The 19985-nt window shown below is 36.0% G+C and overlaps 1 protein-coding gene across 2 annotated transcripts in view; it reads right to left on the bottom strand.

The window, feature by feature from the left end:
* 5-ht2b (5-hydroxytryptamine receptor 2B) overlaps positions 1 to 19985 on the bottom strand; it is a 138276-nt gene that overhangs the window by 44235 nt on the left and 74056 nt on the right. For both annotated transcript variants that reach the window (XM_076325990.1, XM_076325983.1), the window contains exon 3: positions 4624 to 4856. In XM_076325990.1, coding sequence (XP_076182105.1) covers positions 4624 to 4856 — 233 coding nt within the window. The remainder of the gene's footprint in view (positions 1 to 4623; positions 4857 to 19985) is intronic.

Raw genomic sequence — 19985 nt, forward strand, 5'->3', positions numbered from 1 at the left:
CGTCATATTCGAGTAATGCAATGTGAACAATAAATCGAGTTCTTCAAGTCCATCGTAATTTTTTAAACTTTCTCTTCGTTCGAAATATTTTATTAACGTTACCCCGGACAATATTTTTATTTTAATGAGCATTCCAGTTCCGAAATCGACTGTTCGTTACTTTCGAGACGCCGTACACTCGCAATTCTCGACCAAATGTACACAGCGTGCAAATTTACCACGCACGAGTTCCACATTTACGAGTTTACGAACTTTGCAAAAACAACAGTACTTGGAGGGTATCCCTTGCGGGACACTCGCGCAGTTTAGTTTATCTCCCATACCCGATTACCTGTCTTTGCGAATTTATCTGTCGCAATACGTCCGACACTCTATGCGCTCGCAGCTCGGTCTTGCCAGCAACCGTAATTTTCAATGGCAAGAAAAGTTGCCACGTTCCGCTCTATTAATTCCCATTCCACGCGTGTACTCATTAAACTCGCTAAAATATGTACCGCGTAAACGCGATCCGACGGCCGGGCAACCGAACTAGCTACGACTTTCTAATTAACTCGGTTGACATTAAAGCACGACCCAAACAATATGAATTACCAACAACGTTAGAACGTAATATAAGGCCGGGACGACGATGCCTCGTCGTTGTTCACGAAACGAAATCGCAACGTGTTTCGTGGATTTTCGTCACAATTTTCTACCTCGCTTTAAAAAAACTTTAACAACGGTCGAGAAAATATATTTACAAATTACTCAATATTTTGCATTCCCTGTTTTTTTCCTCTACTATTTCACTCCCAATAGTCTCGTTTATTTGACGACTATGTTGCCGAATCGGCATAAGCTTGGCAGTTAAGTAGTTAATGGTAATGCACACGGTATAGAATATTACCCGGTTACAAGAAATTTGGGTCAGCTCGATATCACGTATCCGGGCAGGGTAGCGTTTTTGTCATGTGAATCGACCTGTTTCTTGTCTCGAGCCGAGACTAAATCTCTCGTGTATCGTTCGATGAAAAGAACAAAGCGAAACACCGATACACTAAGAGTGATCGAGTTAAAGCATCCGACGAGATCGATTCTCGCGAATAAACAATAATAAATAAAAATACAAATTTTGATCCCAAACTTCACTTGGCTACGATTCTTCACCGAACTGATTATTTATCCTACACCGAGTGCAAATATAAAATTCAATAAAAAAAGGTATATTGATACGTACGTACAATAGAATTTTGACAAGTTATATTAAAATGATATTTTAACAATCCTTTCTTAATGGAAGCTTTCATATCGTTTGTTTAACCATTTGTTGAGTTATTTCTGTTTCGATTATTGAGTATCGACTCTTGACCAATGTCTCGTGACGACAATAAACCAATCAGATTTTGTCAAAGTTATTTTGTTTAGCCAAAGTGTTCAGTCTCGAAGCACGAATAAGTTAATGTCGAGTAACGAAACAAGGAGAAGGAATGTCAATTATATAAACACTTGTAAGATTTATTACGGTGCATTGTGTGCGTTGAACGTTTACGGGCGTTTGACGAATATGCTTATGAAATGCGATCATGCGAGAATTCCGCACACGGCGCGTGTTAAGCGTTTAAATCTTCAGGAGGGTCAAAGCAGAGCGCAGTGGTCTCTCCTTCACGTTCGAACAGTTAATGCGAACTGCACGAAATGATTTCCAAGCAATTAAACGATAATGGTGGAATACTTGAATCGTGTTCGTTAGGGTTTGAAAAATTGTGGCTCCGTCATTAAATCGCCCTTGAAAAATGAGGTATTCAAGAAGACGATTCCGACTTCTTGGAAAACTGTGAGATCGACAAACTGGAAAATTAATCGTTCGAGATAAGAAATTTTATGACCAGTTGATACCATCGTCAAGACGGAATTTTTACGTTCGTTCGACCGAGCTTTGTGGCTCGATCAAGGACGAGGGAATTTAATTATCTTCGTATTTAATGGCAAATAGTATAATAAATCTTGTTATTTGAAAGTATTCGATGATTTTGCAGACGTTTTATCTACATATTCACACAAAAATCCCTATTTTTCAATCATAAATATTTCAAGACGAGGTACTTGGCTATCGAATCGTTTATCGACTGGAAAATTTCCAATGTTTTTCTTTCAAGTCTTATTTACACAATTTAAATTCACGAAGAAAGATTCTATATATTAAATAACTGGCTGAGAATATTTTTCAACGATAAACTACTTAATACATACAGTGTGCGTTATTGCAATTAGTAACGACAAGAAGTAGATAAATTTCCAATTAACTAAATGACCGTTTTGAAAAACTAAGTGGAAACGAAAGAAATGCATTTATGCAGTTTGGAAGTTTCCACGCGCGTTAGATCTTGCTGGAAAATGTGGAAAGTAGACTGGTTCTTTCGAAAAACGCAAGATTCTTTTCTCGCCCAAGGGACGCGAAAATCGCAAGACGGTTTCCGTAACTTGGCGAATTTATTTCCGCAACGGGAGTTTCAATTCCGTGGGAATGCAAATCCGAATTTCGCTGAAATATTGACTCCCGGTACGTCGTTGAACAATTCCGTGGCCCAGTTTTTCATTTGTATTTTCGTATGGAGATCGTCAGAATTTAAATATTCAGAATTCCTTGGGCCTGAATTTACATTTTAATGCGGAAAACGCGCGCGTCCTCCGATCGAAATCATTCGCACGATCGACTATCCTAAGTAAATAATTTTTACCATTTGTTCGCCGGCCCTCTTCGATAGACACGAACTAAAAATTATAATATAGTATAATTCCGCAATATATTGCAATAGAAGAAATTATACAAACTATAAAAGAAAAAAAAAAGCAAACGTTAAACGAAGAAAATCTTAATAATTTTAACTCGGACATGTATTACTGTAAATTTTCTTTCCAATTAATTTTACTTTCATAATCGTGAAAAGAGAAAGTGAAACAATTTTATACTTTTCACGTTATCGTTATGTCGCTTGTTTCGCGTTACCAGGGGTCTCAATTTAGTCTACTTCCTAACAAACGACTACTAAGCTATGCATAGCGTTCCCCTAACTTCAGAACACCCTTGGGAACAGATCTTCTCAACTTCCAACGATACATATACGTTGAAATAAAATTGATATAGCTTTTCGAGAATTACATAAATAACTCACAGAGTAGTATTAATGATCCAACGGGTAATTGAATCAATTATTCGCCAACTACTTCGTGTTTCGAAATTTGATTACATTCGAGAAGGATTATGCAACTTCACGGTCGAAGTGTTAATAAATATTTAACTCCACTTCGCTGTGTTGCTCGATGAAACCAAACAGTACTTCGCTTCTTGATCCACAGTTGTCTCGCTTACTTACAAAATCAAAAGGAACAAAAATTTCGCATTTTTTTTTTGTAAATTCCATTTATAAATTCATCCTGTTCCTTACCACGAGTTTTGACGATATTATTTCGAGGCAGAGTCGATGCTGGTTGTTAGTGTTAATTTTTTCGAGGATTGAAATCGTAGTTCTGACGATTAACGATCCTTAACAACGATTCTTTTATTTCTTTTATTTCTACCCTTTCCTTTATTGCGCCACGGTAGTATTAACCCACCGAAGCGATTCGATACTGCACATTTTACAGATTTTAGAACCGCTTTTAAAAGCGCTTTTCTACTTCCCTTTAGTTTCTACGATTTACGCCGGAAACGCAAGCAAGAGGAAAGAACCATTCGGTTTCGTGCTACACGACGAGTGCACGAAATGCCTGTCAACGATTTAATGGACGAGGTATTGGGAACTTGGAAGTACCGGATATGCTAGCAACCATTTCTTCGTTCGCTTGCTCGGATTTAAATTCCGTAATTAATAGACTCTTCTCTTTCGTTGCAAATTTCGTTAATTGCCGCGATGATAATCGTTCCTCGAATACCCGTTGCTCGACACGGTAATTTCTAATCACCGGTCGCACGAATGGAAGATAAATTTTATCCTTCTGTTTTACATTCTTTTTACCCATAATCGCAGAATCGATACAGTGTTATCTACGGTAAAGAAACGTTTAAAAATAGATAAATTTATCTTTATTGCTCCCGTAAATACAATGTACACACCGGTGTTTTTTTCTTTTTTTTTTCGTTTCGTTCGAAAGTAACGTTACCTGTAAAAGAAAAAACTGAATAATTCCACATTTGAAAAGTGAAAGAGACGTCGTGCAAACCGAGCAAGATAAATATTCCACGTTACGAGAAATACGAGAGAACGTTTCTTTCTCTTCGTGTACTCTAACCTATAATAATTCCGGGTGATATTATTTCCGGTTTGCTGAATTATTTAAGGTAGTAAATTATCGTACGAAGTGTCGTGATATTTCTGGTGGGGAATTCGAATGTATGGATACGTATGACCCAGATTGCGTCGTTTATTGTCTCCGTGGTAAATCCTCGGGAGACACGCGGCAAATGGCGGGAAAGTTCGGAAGTATGGCCGAATGAAACGAAATAAACGATGGGGCGAAAAGAGGTTTCGCGACTGCAGCGCCGCGAATCGCCACGTTTCGCCACGAAGCAACACGTGATATTTACTTTCGTGTTGCGACGTTGAACGTAACGTCGCGTCGTACTTTTCGTACAAAGTGTCTCACCTTCGAGTACATTAGACTAAGCGGCAAGCTCATGGCAATGCTGAGGACCCACACGAAGAGAATTTTCAAGGTGACTCTCCGTCTGGTTTTGTTCCGGCCGAATTTCATGGGGTAACGCAGGCTCAGGTATCGATCCACGCTTATGGTGCACAGATGCATTATGCTCGCCGTGCAAAATAACACGTCCAGGCAGATCCAGGTGAGACAGTAGACCGACGGCAGAGGAAAGTATCCTGAAAGAAAAATTAATACATTTGTACACGATACGATAACATAATATCACCAGCTTTCAAGAGTATCTTTTTATTAATGTATTATGTTTATTTCTTTTTTGTTTGAAATGGTCAACCGTCTCTATTATAGAATAATTCCCGTTTTTAAGGGACAATTTGTACGTTAAAGTCATTCTTCCTAAATCTTCTGTTTCGTTCGATGCTAATGAAAATTGAAATTTTAATATTTTTCTTAATATTTATTGGAATGTTATATCTTCGCAAGAGTGTCGTCAATGAATTAAGAAAGTTTTCCCGGTGAGAATGAGTCCAAACACGACCATGTTTGGATTACTTCGAATAATTTCATTTACTTTCAAAAGTTTTTCGAAAATTGGTAGGATATCGTATAATCAAAAATCGTCCGAATGTGGTCGTGTTTGGACTCATTCTTATCGGCAAAATCTTACCAAACCATTGACGATAAAACAAAGCGACAAATATGAAAATGTTGTTTTACATTTCTTCTTTTTTAGATAATATAATATAACGTTGATATTACATATATATTTAAATATATACGTTTACATTCTATTTTACTGGATACATCCGCACATACATTACAATAAATATCAAGCCCTCCGAATACTTAAATAATTCCCATTACTTTTCATCAGCATGTAATGCGAGTCTCTCTCGCCGTTGCTCTATCTCGCTCACTCTCACTGCGTCTCAATTCGATCTACTCGCTCTCGAACCAACGATCTCAATCTCGTCACTCGAAAGCGGAAATGACCATACTACCAATTATTGTACTCTTTATATATTATTATTCCGTTAAATTTTACTATATCCGCGCGTCGTTTCCTATTACTATATTGGTGCAAGAAATGCTGTAAAAAAAAAAATAATACAGGAAATATCAACTTCGTGGTAACTCGTCGATTTTTCGCTTCGTGCGACCTATCATCGACCCGCACTCTTTCCTTCGCGATACTTTACGTGCCCGAGGAAAATAAAGTAAGCTGAAAAGTGGCAAGCACCAAAGCGAGTCGAGTGGTAGTGGGGAGTAAAGCGTCAACGTTGGCTAACGATGCTTGTATTTGGCTCGAGTGAAAATCCAATTCTGCGGAAACTCTTGCACGTGGAATGCGAAATCACGTGTACGAAGTCTCGCAGACGTTCCGATCGATCCTTGAATACCGTGCTTTTTTCACCCGGATATCGTACCGCGCCCACAATCGGCGATTTCAAGTCCCTAATTGCACGCCAAATACTTTCCAAGTTTCCTGGCTGCTCCGACGGGAAATTTCGCCGAGCGAGAGCCGCCCGGGATATAAAGCAGATAGAATTTTAATTTCGTTCCAAGTGCCGGATTCGAACGTCCGAGAGACAAGGCCGATTTCGTAATGAAATTATGCAAGTTTGGGAAACATTTTAATCGTTTAACGGGCAAAGTGTAATAGTTTTGAATTCCCGCGTTGAACTTGAAATTGTTTTATTATTACGAGATCCGTAGACGATAAAAGGGAGTTTAAAATACGTTTCGTTTTGCAGTGGTTAATTTAGGAACTGTTCGAAAATTCGTTAATCGTTTCTCGATTTTTACGCGAGAAGAAATGTAAAAATGAAAATTTCGAGGAATATTTATCATTTGTGGTGTGATTTGTGACGAATGAGGCTAATTAAAATTTGACAGTGATACACGCATGACAGTGTTTAATTCGTTAAATTTAAACGATTATTGTTTAAAAATTGACGAAAAGAATTCTTTAAATTGGCTACGCCTTTATTTTCTTTTTTTCTTTGTGGATAGTGCGAGCAATATATGTTTTATTTTAGAATCGTAATTTACTAAATATAAATTTTCATCTCTGTAACTAAGATTTATAAAATCGGAACGACAATATGCACCGCCATGAAAATATTGTTTAACGTTCGATTTTTGTTTCACACGTTAAATCTTCGTTACGGAAATGAAAACGACGAATGCATTTATAATCATAAATTTATTACTATCTGAATTCGTGTATAATTTCATACAGGCGACGAGAACGTTTTTCCGATGTTTTCCGAAAATCCCGATTTTTTAAATAAATTACAGCGACTCTCAAAGCAATTCGCGTATATTCTGACGTTCTGAAAACCTCCAACGGGCGTCCCTTTTTTTTTTTAGCAAGCCTTTTTTATAAATAAATCGCTGTCAAGAGGTTCAAAGATGAACACGTGTGTGTTGAAATTAAATTCATAAAAATGAAAACCAGATTGAAAATTAGAGTCGAAATAAATGAATTCCTTCACGCGAGGGAAAAATTTCTCGCCTCGAAACAGCCAGTTTTAAAATTTCTCTCGTTTGCATAACCAAATGCGACACTTTGCGTGCGATTGTTAGTGAAAAATTCCTCTTCACCTTTGGAATTGTTCGTCTTGTAGCAAAATAACAATTCTTTCGAAATAAAACGCAAAGAGATCGGCGATCCGTGTAATTATGTTACGTTATGCTCATTATTTGTTACTCGTTTGTTTCATTACTTATTATTTCTAATTATATTTATGCTTGAAAACATTGTCGGTGATATTATCTGTTTTAACTGGCTTTAAATAGAAGATATTAATATTAACGGAGAACAGCTGGTACTGTATCATTCTGAATGTCAAAAAACATCAACACAAGTAAAAAGAACGAGCAATGGTCAGACAAGTCGACTCATTCGCACGCATACTCAATAAATTTTGAACCTTTTTCACGATGAATAATAGCTTTAGATAGAAAAATTTTATTTCACATTTTCCATTTCCTTTTTCGTGAAGAATTTTCTATAGCCTTTAGTGCTAATTAAATTATTTAAATAGTCAGTTACTTTCAATCGTACAGTGTGTGTGTGAGTAAGTGTGGTCCGTGTGTGGGTTTATGGATAAAAGTCGTTTAAATTACGAGCTTCGGAAGTTGGAAAGTGGAGCCTCATAACAAAATGGTAATGAACTTCTGGATTTTTATGAGCAAAACGAATTTGCATGCTTCGGCTTGTTCCGCTATTTCAGAATACTATGCGCATATACTGATCTATTTTGGTATTTTCACTGCGATAAAATAGAATAATAATCGTGATCATAAAGAAACATTATATTACATTGTTACGCATTATATCAAAATCTATCATTTGATAACAAAAGTGATTACGATGCATACTCGATCGGGTACGCGATACCATTATACGCATTGAAATAAAAAATCGAATGAAAATTGAACAAATGGTTAACACTTTATTCGCTATTGGCTCGTAAGATTAAAATATTTTCCAAATAAATTTGCATCTTGTTTGACTTCACTTCGTCATGAAGCAATTTATAATTCTACTTCAAATTTTGTTCATATATATAGTACATTCCATTCGTGCTCTTATATTACTTTTTTTTTAATTTTAAAGTATGTTACATTACTATCAATCTTTTCTAAATTAAGTTTTGTAAATTGAAGTAATTAAATCATTCCACTGACAATTCTCGTCTCAACAATTTAAAAACACAAGCCTTCCCACAATCAGCAGTCAACGTGAGTAGTTGAGAATTCAAATTCCCAATGTACGATCAAACACTGGAGCTTACTCAGTCGAAAGTTCTTTTAATAGTACATTCCATTCGTGTTCTTGCGTTACTTTTTTTTAATTTTAAAGTATGTTACCTTACTATCAATCTTTTCAAAATTAAGTTTTGTAAATTGAAGTAATTAAATCATTCCACTGACAATTCTCGTCTCAACAATTTAAAAACACAAACCTTCCTACGATCAGCAGTCAACGTGAGTAGTTGAGAATTCAAATTCCCAATGTACGATCAAACACTGGAGCTTACTCAGTCGAAAGTTCTTTTAAGCAAGTCTTTTAAGATTTTTGGAGCCTAGTGTACGCGAGCCACCGAATTTCGCGGAAATTCCGTGCCAAATAATCGGATCCTTAATTGAATATTCGAAATTGCATCTGGTGGGCAGCATTTGGCGGTTTGAATGCAAATGAATTAAAATTTAAACGATTGCCGTTTTCCGTTAAATAGCGCCCCGTTTGTCCTTGTTTACGTTTGTTTGTCAAACCGAACGACGGTGTACGGGTTCACGGGCGTCGTTTCGCGATCGTGCGTCTCTCTTGTACGACGCCTCGCCGGCGTCCCGTATTTGCAGCACAGTTTCACCGATCGTTAAAATTAAATGCGGCGCTCTTTGTAACGGAGACGACCGCCCCGCTTAATGATATCGCGCCGCCCGTAATGGAAAACTGTGCGTAAAATTTATCGTTGGCTCGCAATTACAGACAGCCGACAAAATAACCTGTAATATAGTAATAAAAATAAACGAGTGGCTGTGGCGTTCGGCCCGAATAAACTGCGACGAAATCGTCGAGCAACTTGTTGAACCCTTCCGAGAATTAAAATACGTGTTTCGTGGACGTGGAAATGTTCTTCGATGTTTAATCTCTGTCAGAAAACATTACAAAGGGAAACTTAGGCTCTCGCGAAAATTCGGGAACCTTCTTTTTTCTTTTCTCCCCTCTGCGAAACGATGGAACACGATCGTCGAGTTTCCTTTTGTTTTGTTTTATTTTTATATTAAAGATAGAAAAATTATTTTTCTTTTACTCGTGAATATCATTGGATGGTTTCACGTACGGTTTTTATTTTGTAGTTAAAGTTGTAAAATGAATGCAATTTATTTATTTATTTTTTTTTTTTTGAGGGTGATTGTCTTCAAGAACAATTGGATAGATATTTAATTTATGATACAAATAATCAAATAACGGTTAAATTATTGAATCGAGTTGCTCATAGTACCGAACAAGAGAAACCCTACAGGGAATTATTTTATTTTTATTGTTCGTGCTTATGTAAATATATTAAACTTCTGCTGACTATTTGAATTATTGTTTCACGATGTATATTGATTTTGAAATTTTCACGATGAAGTAGAATAATGAATAAGCTACAATTGAGTGGAATGTATGATTGATTAATTTCTAGATCCAGTCACACCGACATGGTCGCCAGAATTAAAAAGTTATTCATCGGAGGGGATGGAAAGGTAAAAATTATGGTGGTGTAATGTACCTCGTTTCGTCCGAAATGACTCATCGTTCTAAGAGCTGTTGTTAGCTAGTGCACGTCAGCACGATACGTGATGGATGAAATATAATGAAATCATAAAAAAAAGTAGAGTGTAAAGATCGTGGCGCACTTAAATGTCACGGAGTTAAGACCCTAGGGACTTTCGAATGGATTCTATATATTTTTGAACACTGTATACCAGCTATTATACACTAATTACATCAAGAGCATATCAAGAGTTTTCTCAATGACCAAGTGTTTCCAAAATTCTCAAGATAACAAAATAATAAAAATAATATTTTCTTACAAACGAATTTGAAATTTCCTCTACTAAAATAAATCATCTCTAGAATAAACGGTTCAAATTAACATATCAATACTACGTAACATCTTTTTTTTTTTATTCATTCAGGATTTTCGACATAGGAATAAAAAACCGTCATAACAATAGGAAATTCCATTTAAACAATAGGACAAAATTTAAGATGACAGAAAATAATAAGAAAAGGAAATTTCAAAGTCGACTTAAATTTTTCGAAAATTGTTCCAACAATTGTCATGAATTTCCTTAACCATAATTTTTACTCAAAATGGCGATACACTCGTGAAACTCTCTACGTTATCAAGTATCCCATGTGGAAGTACTTCGATCTCCGAAAAATTTTCGTACAGTGTGTATTACAGTTCCGTGAATTTGTGAGTGTATTTTTACACGAGAGAATCACTATAGGTGTAAGAAAGCTTTTCTTACGGCAGGCGCCTACACTCACGATGGTTGTCCCATGAAATTACACCGTGAGAAAAATACAGAACAGAAACTGCATCGCTTGAACCAGAGTCGTCTTGACAGTTACCTTTAAAAAGCCATGCAACGTCGATCGATCAAGTATAGATGATGAGTTTCGTAAATACATTATCGTCATCCTTATCGATAACTTTAATGAACATTGTGAAAGTGAAATTTCACGTTCAATTTTATGCAAAAAGTGATCAATTGATATAGAACGACTTTCCGGGTGTGTCTGAGCATTACTCGCTAATTCTACTTGAAGCAGTGTTTGTCAACGTTAACGATGGCACAGTATTATCTACTTTTAACCGGTTTTAAACGTTCGTGGGACAGAAAGATACACGGAAAACAGATAATATCGTACCAACGGGAATGTTTGCAAAACACCAACGCAAATGATAATAATATACAAATAATCGATACGCGAGTTGATCGAATCGTGCTCAATTCCACGTTTACGCGACAAATTTTCACTTTCAATTTTCCATTAAACAAAGCCTCGTACGAAAGCACTTTAAACCACGTATACGATTCGTTCTCTCACAAAGAATTCATCTCTTTTTCGAGCGCGATACCCGAAATTATTTCCGTCTATTTAAAAAATAAAACAAAATTTAAGACAGAAAATAATAAGAAAAGGAAATTTCAAAGTCGATTTAAATTTTTCAAAAATTGTTCCAAACGTGTTCTAAAATTATTGCAAACCTCCTGCTTCTTATTTTATCATTCTTATAACGAACACATTTCAATCCACAATTACTTAATATTCTGGTCCATCGAGTAGTTCGGATAACATCATATTGTATAACAATCGAGCTTAACGATCTATATTTGTTTCCGACACGAACGTTCGAGCAGGAATTATTATTAACGAAACTGTTGCGCATTTTCCAGGATCACCGAACAAACGATACTCGCGTTCTCGCATGGGGAATCTTCTTTTAAAAGGAAAGTCCGCCATCTTTTTCTCTCGAGATGCGCGTCACGTCGTGGAAGACGTTAACCGAAATGCGGCACACTTTTCAAGGCTGTACAATTCCCGGAATTACCATATTCCGGAATATAAAAACTCGATAGAAACGCTCGCGTAAAAATATATTCCCGTTGGAATGTTCGCTTGGATGTAATTGCTGCTGACTTTCTGTTGTTTAAATTCCCGTGAAAATAACGCGTTGGCGGTTAAAATTAAGAACGCTTCTTCTGTCCGCTAATGTAACGAAGGAGGCTAATAAAAAGCAGAAAATTAGATCAGACGACGTTTCTTAATTATCATCGAGCGGCTCTCCCGAGAACCGTGTAAACAATTTGCATATCTGTCGTCGAAATGCAATTTCGTTTCTTGGATTCGCACGATCAAAGGGTGACGAACGTACGGGCGTATTTCTATGAACTCCCATCGCGTGTTTCCTGGGTTAATTACGTGTCTTTAGTATCGTGGCCTTTATTCTATTTTTTTTTTCTTTCTTTTTTTTTCTTTTTTTTTTTCTCGAAAGCCTACGTAACGTTCCAGGGGATACGGAACATTGAGAATATTTTCGTCCGGGTGGTGCTTAAATATCGTGATAAATTTGCATTAGCCAAGCCTATAGTTTATAAACGTAATTGCCTCGGGAGACTTAATACTTTCACTCACGCTACGATAATGACGTATAGAGTGCTAAGTATACGTTAATAGGCGTATTTTCGCGTCACGATAAAGTATAAAGCAAACACGACACTGCAGTAACAAAGGAATTGACTTTCGGTTGTAAACACACATCGCTGTCATAAGTGTTTCTTTTTTTTTCTCTCTCGACGCAAAAACGAATTTTCGAAACACGTTTCTCTCGTCATTTATTAACACTGTACCAGTCGACATGACAAGGTGAACAATGACCGATAAATGATCCGGCAGCAACGACGGAATTATAATAAATAAAAGTGAAATTTAAGGAAACGGGGAACTTGTATTTTTAACGAAAATATATCGAGGAATATAAAAGGAATCGATTCTAGGAAAGTTAATTTCATCCCTCGAAAATAGTAATTTTATCCATAAATTTCGCGTTCGAATAACGGTACACTTTTATCACCGAATTTATCGAACGGGAAAATGAATGGCAAACGTTATTACCTGATACGCAAACCTGAAAAACAATTTCGCTGCTTGGATGTTTGCGCAAACGTATTCGAAACGATTAAAAGAATCATTAGCAGTGATCCCGTGAATAGCGACTTCATTAATCCATATTTAAAAGGAATACGTACTTTTTCGTCGCGCTCGTATCTATCGACAGCGTAAAATTGAAAAATAATTTTTCTTTGTTACCGTTTAATCGAAACCTCTGTATCTCGTTCTCAAACTTCCAGACCATTTCAAGAGTCTGAAGAATACGATATATTATACATAGTTGATCAAAGAACATTTATAATAAATTCGAAACAGAACGTAGATTACGTATATTGGAACATTCCTTGTACGAATGATAGAAATCAGTAATTAAATTTTTCACGATGTTCGACTGTATGAATGATTGAATAGGAAAGTATATAATGGAAAATTGAGCTTAAAATATCAAAATACCTCGTGAAATTTGTTCGATGAGTGCCAACGTTACGTTTTATTTGCTCTGTCTATATTTTCACGCCTTTGCGAGCGAACAGGAACGATCCAGACGAAATCTAGATTGAAAACGACCCGCTGCCACCAGCCTCGTAAGCACTTCGCTGGATTCACTTATACTCGACGGTTTTCAGTCGTGAGAAGTTCGAAAAGTCTCTGGACGTTTGAAACAGTTCCGCGGTCAGCTTCAAAAGTGAAATTGTATAAAACTCGCAACTCGATAACTTTGCCCACGTGACTCGACGATCGTCCACTCGGTTTTCACTCGACGAGACGCTTACGAAGTTCCAATTTTTCAACGGGCGGGCTTTTCGTCTTCCGATTTTCGAATTTCAACGTTCGGAGCTGGAGAAACGCTTACGCGACAAAAGTTCATTGAGTGATGTCTACGAACAGAAAAATAAATGTAACGACTGTCGATTGATGTTACAGTTGAGTTTGCTCCGAAGACGATTAAGTATTGTATTCTTTTCTCTATTGGTATCCATAAAATAAATGAGCAGAATAATACGTTTGTATAGTTTTCACGAAGTAGCGTTCTTTTCGTTTTCCATATTTCAGTTTCTATACAAATGTATAGTACGTAAGTGAAAAGATTGCATTTGAGGTTACGAGTTTGCTCCGAAGACGATTAAGTATTGTATTCTTCTCTCTATTGGAGTCTTCAAAATAAACGAGCAGAATAATACGTTTGTATAATTTTCACGCTGTAGCGTTCTTTTCGTTTTCCATATTTCAGCTTGTATACAATTGTATAGTACGTAAGTGAAAAGATTGCATTTGAGGTTACGAGTTTGCTCCGAAGACGATTAAGTATTGTATTCTTTTCTCTATTGGTATCCATAAAATAAATGAGCAGAATAATACGTTTGTATAGTTTTCACGAAGTAGCGTTCTTTTCGTTTTCCATATTTCAGTTTCTATACAAATGTATAGTACGTAAGTGAAAAGATTGCATTTGAGGTTACGAGTTTGCTCCGAAGACGATTAAGTATTGTATTCTTCTCTCTATTGGAGTCTTCAAAATAAACGAGCAGAATAATACGTTTGTATAATTTCCACGAAGTAGCGTTCTTCTCGTTTTCAATATTTCAGTTTCTATACAAATGTATAGTACGTAAGTGAAAAGATTGCATTTGAGGTTACGAGTTTGCTCCGAAGACGATTAAGTATTGTATTCTTCTCTCTATTGGTGTCTTCAAAATAAACGAGCAGAATAATACAAATGTATAGTACGTGAATGAAAAGATTGCATTTGAGGTTACGGTGGGTCGCATTCGTTAGGTAGTCATCTTGGTTGGTATATTATAACCATACATGATGGTTATACACAGATCATTGACTCCAAATGCAATCTTCTCGCGTGCGTATTATATATTTACGTGCAAGATAAAATACGGAGAACTTTATAGACGGCTGTTTAGTACGAAATTTTGTTATTTCAAAATCTATTGCACATCGACGAACGTAACTTTTAAATACGTAAAATTATTTTCTACAAAATGTTCGTACACAAATTGTTCGAGCAGAAAATTAATAACACAAATTCAAGTTAATTGTTCGAGGCATGAATTTTAATATCGTCTTTAAATAAACGAAGTGTGTATAAGTGCTATATTTAACGTTTTTCGTTACAATAATTGTCTTCGGAATAGTATAGTACAATGTATTTTTCGCTAAGAACGTATAATTTATTTAAAACGAGACTAATATAGAACACAGTAAAAGCAGGAAAGCTTTCAAGTGAAGTGGCAGTTGCGAAATTGTCACTTGAAAGCGTTGATTACTGTACTTTTAAGTTTTGTAGACTGGTCAGACAAGAGTAATTTGATGTGTGACATTTTTCCCGAAACAAGAATAACCAGAACCATTTGTATCTCGGTTACAGTTCAAAATAAATGTCTCACCGTCCTCGTAACAATTAACGTCACTGTCTTTCTCAATGTGTAACTAGACGTTTGCACAAAAATACTAAATATATCCAATTTCCTCCATATTTAACTCCTAAACAAATCTAATATCCTTTCAACGTACTCCGAGTGTCTTATAAATTAAAAAAAAAAATTACATCCCATTTCTTTATACACATTCTGCTTACATTTACAATACGATGTTATTTCATGTTCTTACAGATACTTGTCAATATTTCAAAATCATATCTAAATAAAAAGAAAATTCCTCAATAGACTCTTCAGTGTCTTTATATTTATTTTATAACGAGTTTAATTTCTCCTGTAGTTTTAATCTCTCTCGAAGCTGTCCACGACCAATTTTTCCTGAAGAGAAGAAATATGTCCAATTTCCTCCATATTTAACTCCAAAACAAATCCAATATCCTCTTAACGTACTTCGAGTGTCTTATAAATTAAAAAAAAAAAAAATTATATCCTATTTCTTTATACACATTCTGCTTACATTTACGATACGATGTTATTTCATGTTCTTACAGATACTCGTCAATATTTCAAAATAATATCTAAATAAAAAAACAAACTCCTCAATAGACTCTTCAGTGTCTTTATATTTATTTTATAACGAATTTAATTTCTCCTGTAGTTTTAATCTCTCTCAAAGCTGTCCACGAAATCGCAATTAAAATCGCGTACTCCCCGAAACTTTCGGCACAGTTCGGTGTACACGTGTGACACATTTCACACGTATCCGTGTTCAAAGTTCCTCCCCAATTTTTATCAAATTTTTACACGGCAAGCCGCGAACGCGTTAAACGCAGCCCGAGCGTACCGCGGTCGCTAATATGGACACAGACCGGAGACAAGAGGAATTAATGTATCGCTCGAGCGGGTCGATTCTAAAATCTGGAAAACCAAAAACGTGGATAATAATCCTTTCGACGGTGAGTAACGTTACGCGCCCGGTCCGTGCAACGAAAACGGTCAGAATCCACGCGTGGGTCCATCGTCGCTTTCCAAATAACTGCGACGTATTAAGCTAATTCGTAGTATCCAGGTGCTTAGCAATTTTAACAGTGATTTATTCCGTAACTCGCGAATCCAGTTACACCGACATTCCAAAACCTCCGTCGTCCTCGGATTTCAGGGTACCGGAGTTACCCAGCAATTTCCGAATCTAGTTACTCGAAAGCCCCCGCGGACGAAATTATTTCGCAATTTAAGAACCCGGTTACGCGGACATTTTCCAGGACGCCCGGTTATCGCGGAATTATTGCAAAAAGGAGGAGAAAAAAAAAAGGAAGAAGCAACAGAGAGAGAGAGAGATAGAAAAAGAGAGACTTGTCTCGGTCTAGATAAAGTCCCCATGAGTTACGATGTCCTTGTACTGGTACACTGGTACGATAATACGACAGCACTTGGGATACGTGATATTGCGCGCTCGTAAAAGAAAAACGAAAAAAAAGGAAAAGGGAAAGAAAAAAAAGAAAAAAAGAAAACGCTGTCGTAAAACTGGCACGAATCAGTTTGTTCTTTCGCTCGGTCGTCGAATGTCCCGCTATCGAGATACACTCGTACGGCTACGTTCGATGTATGTATAATAAACACGCATCGACGTACGATCCACTCGTGGCCATTTATTGTTGTTTAAGTTAAACGTGTTTCTGGCGAAGCCTGGAATATAAATTTCGAGATATTCTGAAAAGAACGGGGAGAATATCGAGGGAAGTATTTTCGTTTGTCGAGCGGTCATATTTATATTTATTTGGTAGCAATTTAAATATAGTCGCATTGCGAACACGGTCGACCTCGATAAAGACGATTGATTGGTTAGATACGAACGATGTTCAAAGTAAGTATTCTTCGGTGTGTGTAATCAAAATTAAATATGAAAAATATAAATGTAATAAAGTGCACGCAAGGGGTCGTTTGTTAGTTTCTACTTACTTGGTCTTTTTACGTATATTTTATTATATTTCTACTTTTCGTGTTCGAGTTTTATAGACATATGTTTCTTAAAGAAAGAACAAAGCTTCGGTACCGATACTTTGAAATGTACAGTTCGAATATTGCTCCTGTTGGACTAATTTGTCATCTTTATTCTGATCAAAACATATATTAGGTTGTTCGAAAAGTTATTTAATTTTTTTTGGTGAAAATGAAACACGATTTTTTTAGAGTGTATAAACCTTTTGTTAAATTATGTATTCTCCATTTTGGAAAACGAAATCACTTCCCGAACAACCTAATATGTAAAAAAATTTTTTTTGGAAGAACCTATTTTTATTTTTGTTCTTGCATTATTGTTCATGGAATTCTGAAGACGATTTCGAAGGTGAATATTCACTCGTATAACAATTGCACTTGTATCGTGTTACAATGAAACTTTTTAAACGATTCTACAGTAAATTTTATCCACGAACATGTTTCAAATTGAAAATGACTATCTCGCGTTGTACTTGTGATTTACGCTTTGATTACATTTGTTCATTGGGTTTTGAGTTTGAAAATTCGGTTACACCTCTGCGCCGCAGAGACGGAGCAAATTTAGATGCGACCGAGACTGAGAAACACACAAATTTCCGTGACCTTCTAGTTTCACACAGTGAATCTCTGTAAATCCATTTAAGTTGCAACCGTGTGTGAACGCTTTCTACGTCAAACTGATCCGAACTAGAAGTTAATGTAATTTTAATTTTCGAACGTGCATCATTCGATGACATTTCTATACGTCGAAATATTATTCGTATCGTGCTCGATACAAAATGATATAATAATCGCGCAATAATTATCAATGCTCCTTATTATATTCTGTATAATTATTCTTGATTTCAATACAGCGTTGGATACTCTTTTAAAGTCAAAATAAATTGTATCTTCTCGAATGAGAAATTTAAAAAATTAATAATATAACGTTCTCTGACATAACTTATTTATTTATTTGACGTAATGATCCAAGACATGTAAGAAATAATTTATTACCATTTCTTCGCGTTTATACTTTTGCACAATTCTAGTTAAGAAACTGGATTCATCGAAGAGTTTATCCATTCGTGAATTATATTACCAATTCTTTTAAAAGCCTCAAGAAATTCTTTTTAACCGAGGGATTTAATGTTACACTTTTTATACGTTTCATTTATTCAACGTCTTTACCGCAAGAAATTTCTAACGTTGGACGTAGAGGGTAAACATTCGTTTGCCGTGAGAAATGAGATACATAAAGATAAAGCGTGCAAAGGAGGCGAGGTGCAGCTGAATCGCTGGTTCTAAACTTAACCTCAAATCAACTGCAAACACTGATTATTAGCGTCACGACACGTCTGGCTCGGTTTTTATAGATTCGTGTTACATTCATTCTGGATTGAATATATTTCTCAAAATAGTTGACACATTGAAAATTTCAACGATATTGTTCAAGAAAATTTGTCACGTAAGGTCCCTTTTAATTAATAATTTTTATAGACGCTCGAAAATTGAAGATAAGCAAACACGACGTGTTTAATAATAATATTGATGAAATAAACATCACAGTATGGTGTATCATTATTGGTTATAAATACATACACAGGGTGTGAATTTAGTATAAACGATTTTTTGTCGCCTAATTACTGTTTCTTTCCTTGTATTTAATATTTTAAATAGCCTTCCCTTGAAGAAGTTGTCTACTCGAAAATATTTTAATTCAAACGGGACAAATATTTTAAGAAATCTACGATTAACAAAATAGAATGTTTTAATATCAATAATGAAGATTGTAATCGTTTATCTACGAATTTCTTTTTTTTTTCTATTAAATATAATCGCCCATAGTTTTAATTTAAATTACGATGCAAAACATCGGTGGTAAACGATTTGACCCAGAAAATTATTCCACGTTTATTTGTAAATATTACAGGACAGAAAGCAATTCGTTAAGCGAAATCTGGAACACGAAAATTCAATTATAAATACGAACAATGAGATAACAAATTCGAACCCCCGTAAATTTCTACGAATTTAAATATTCAAAGTATTTTTCATACTTCTTGACACCGTTCGCTGGACAACGAGGAAGCCAAGCATTTTCAATATTTTTCTACTCGGTGAACTTGTTTTCTAGTAACAATTTCGAAACTGGGATCGACTGTCCCCTAAACAAGAAACTTGTAAACCCGTATTCGTTGCGCTTGCTCTGTAACATTTAACCATCGAGTGTATTCATAAATTTCAGTCCGTTATTTTCGGCTCACCCTCTATAACTGGTTCGTATATTTTCCATGCGTCGTGTATTATCGCAGGACGTTTATAACGATACGTGTATGGCTGGCGACAAATTATTTATGGACAGGTCACAATGAGTATCGTGCGTTAGCTGGATAAAATATGCAGCACAGAATATTTTAGCCAGACATCAAATTTTCATATACGAGACCACCGATTAATTAAAACATGGAGTCAGGGTTCTCCAACTTTCGAAAGATCGTATGTGTAACTTTTCCAGGTTTGTCAAAGGATCGTATGACACACCAATACCGACACATTACTGTCATCTATAGAGAACACCAATGCTCGTACAATGGATCATTATAGTCAAGGTCGACTATACCTTAAAATGATCAGCTACACATTTCGCGAATTTGTTTTCAATTCCTCATTACCAACCAAAACATCGAAATACTTGCGCCATCGCTTTGAAATTTCACCGATTAATGCATGTAATGCGAGACTCGCTCGCTGTTGCTCTGTCTCTCTCGCTCTCCTTACGCTCCGTTCAC

Source organism: Ptiloglossa arizonensis, chromosome 1 (genome assembly GCF_051014685.1).
Source record: "Ptiloglossa arizonensis isolate GNS036 chromosome 1, iyPtiAriz1_principal, whole genome shotgun sequence".
Taxonomy (NCBI): domain Eukaryota; kingdom Metazoa; phylum Arthropoda; class Insecta; order Hymenoptera; family Colletidae; genus Ptiloglossa; species Ptiloglossa arizonensis.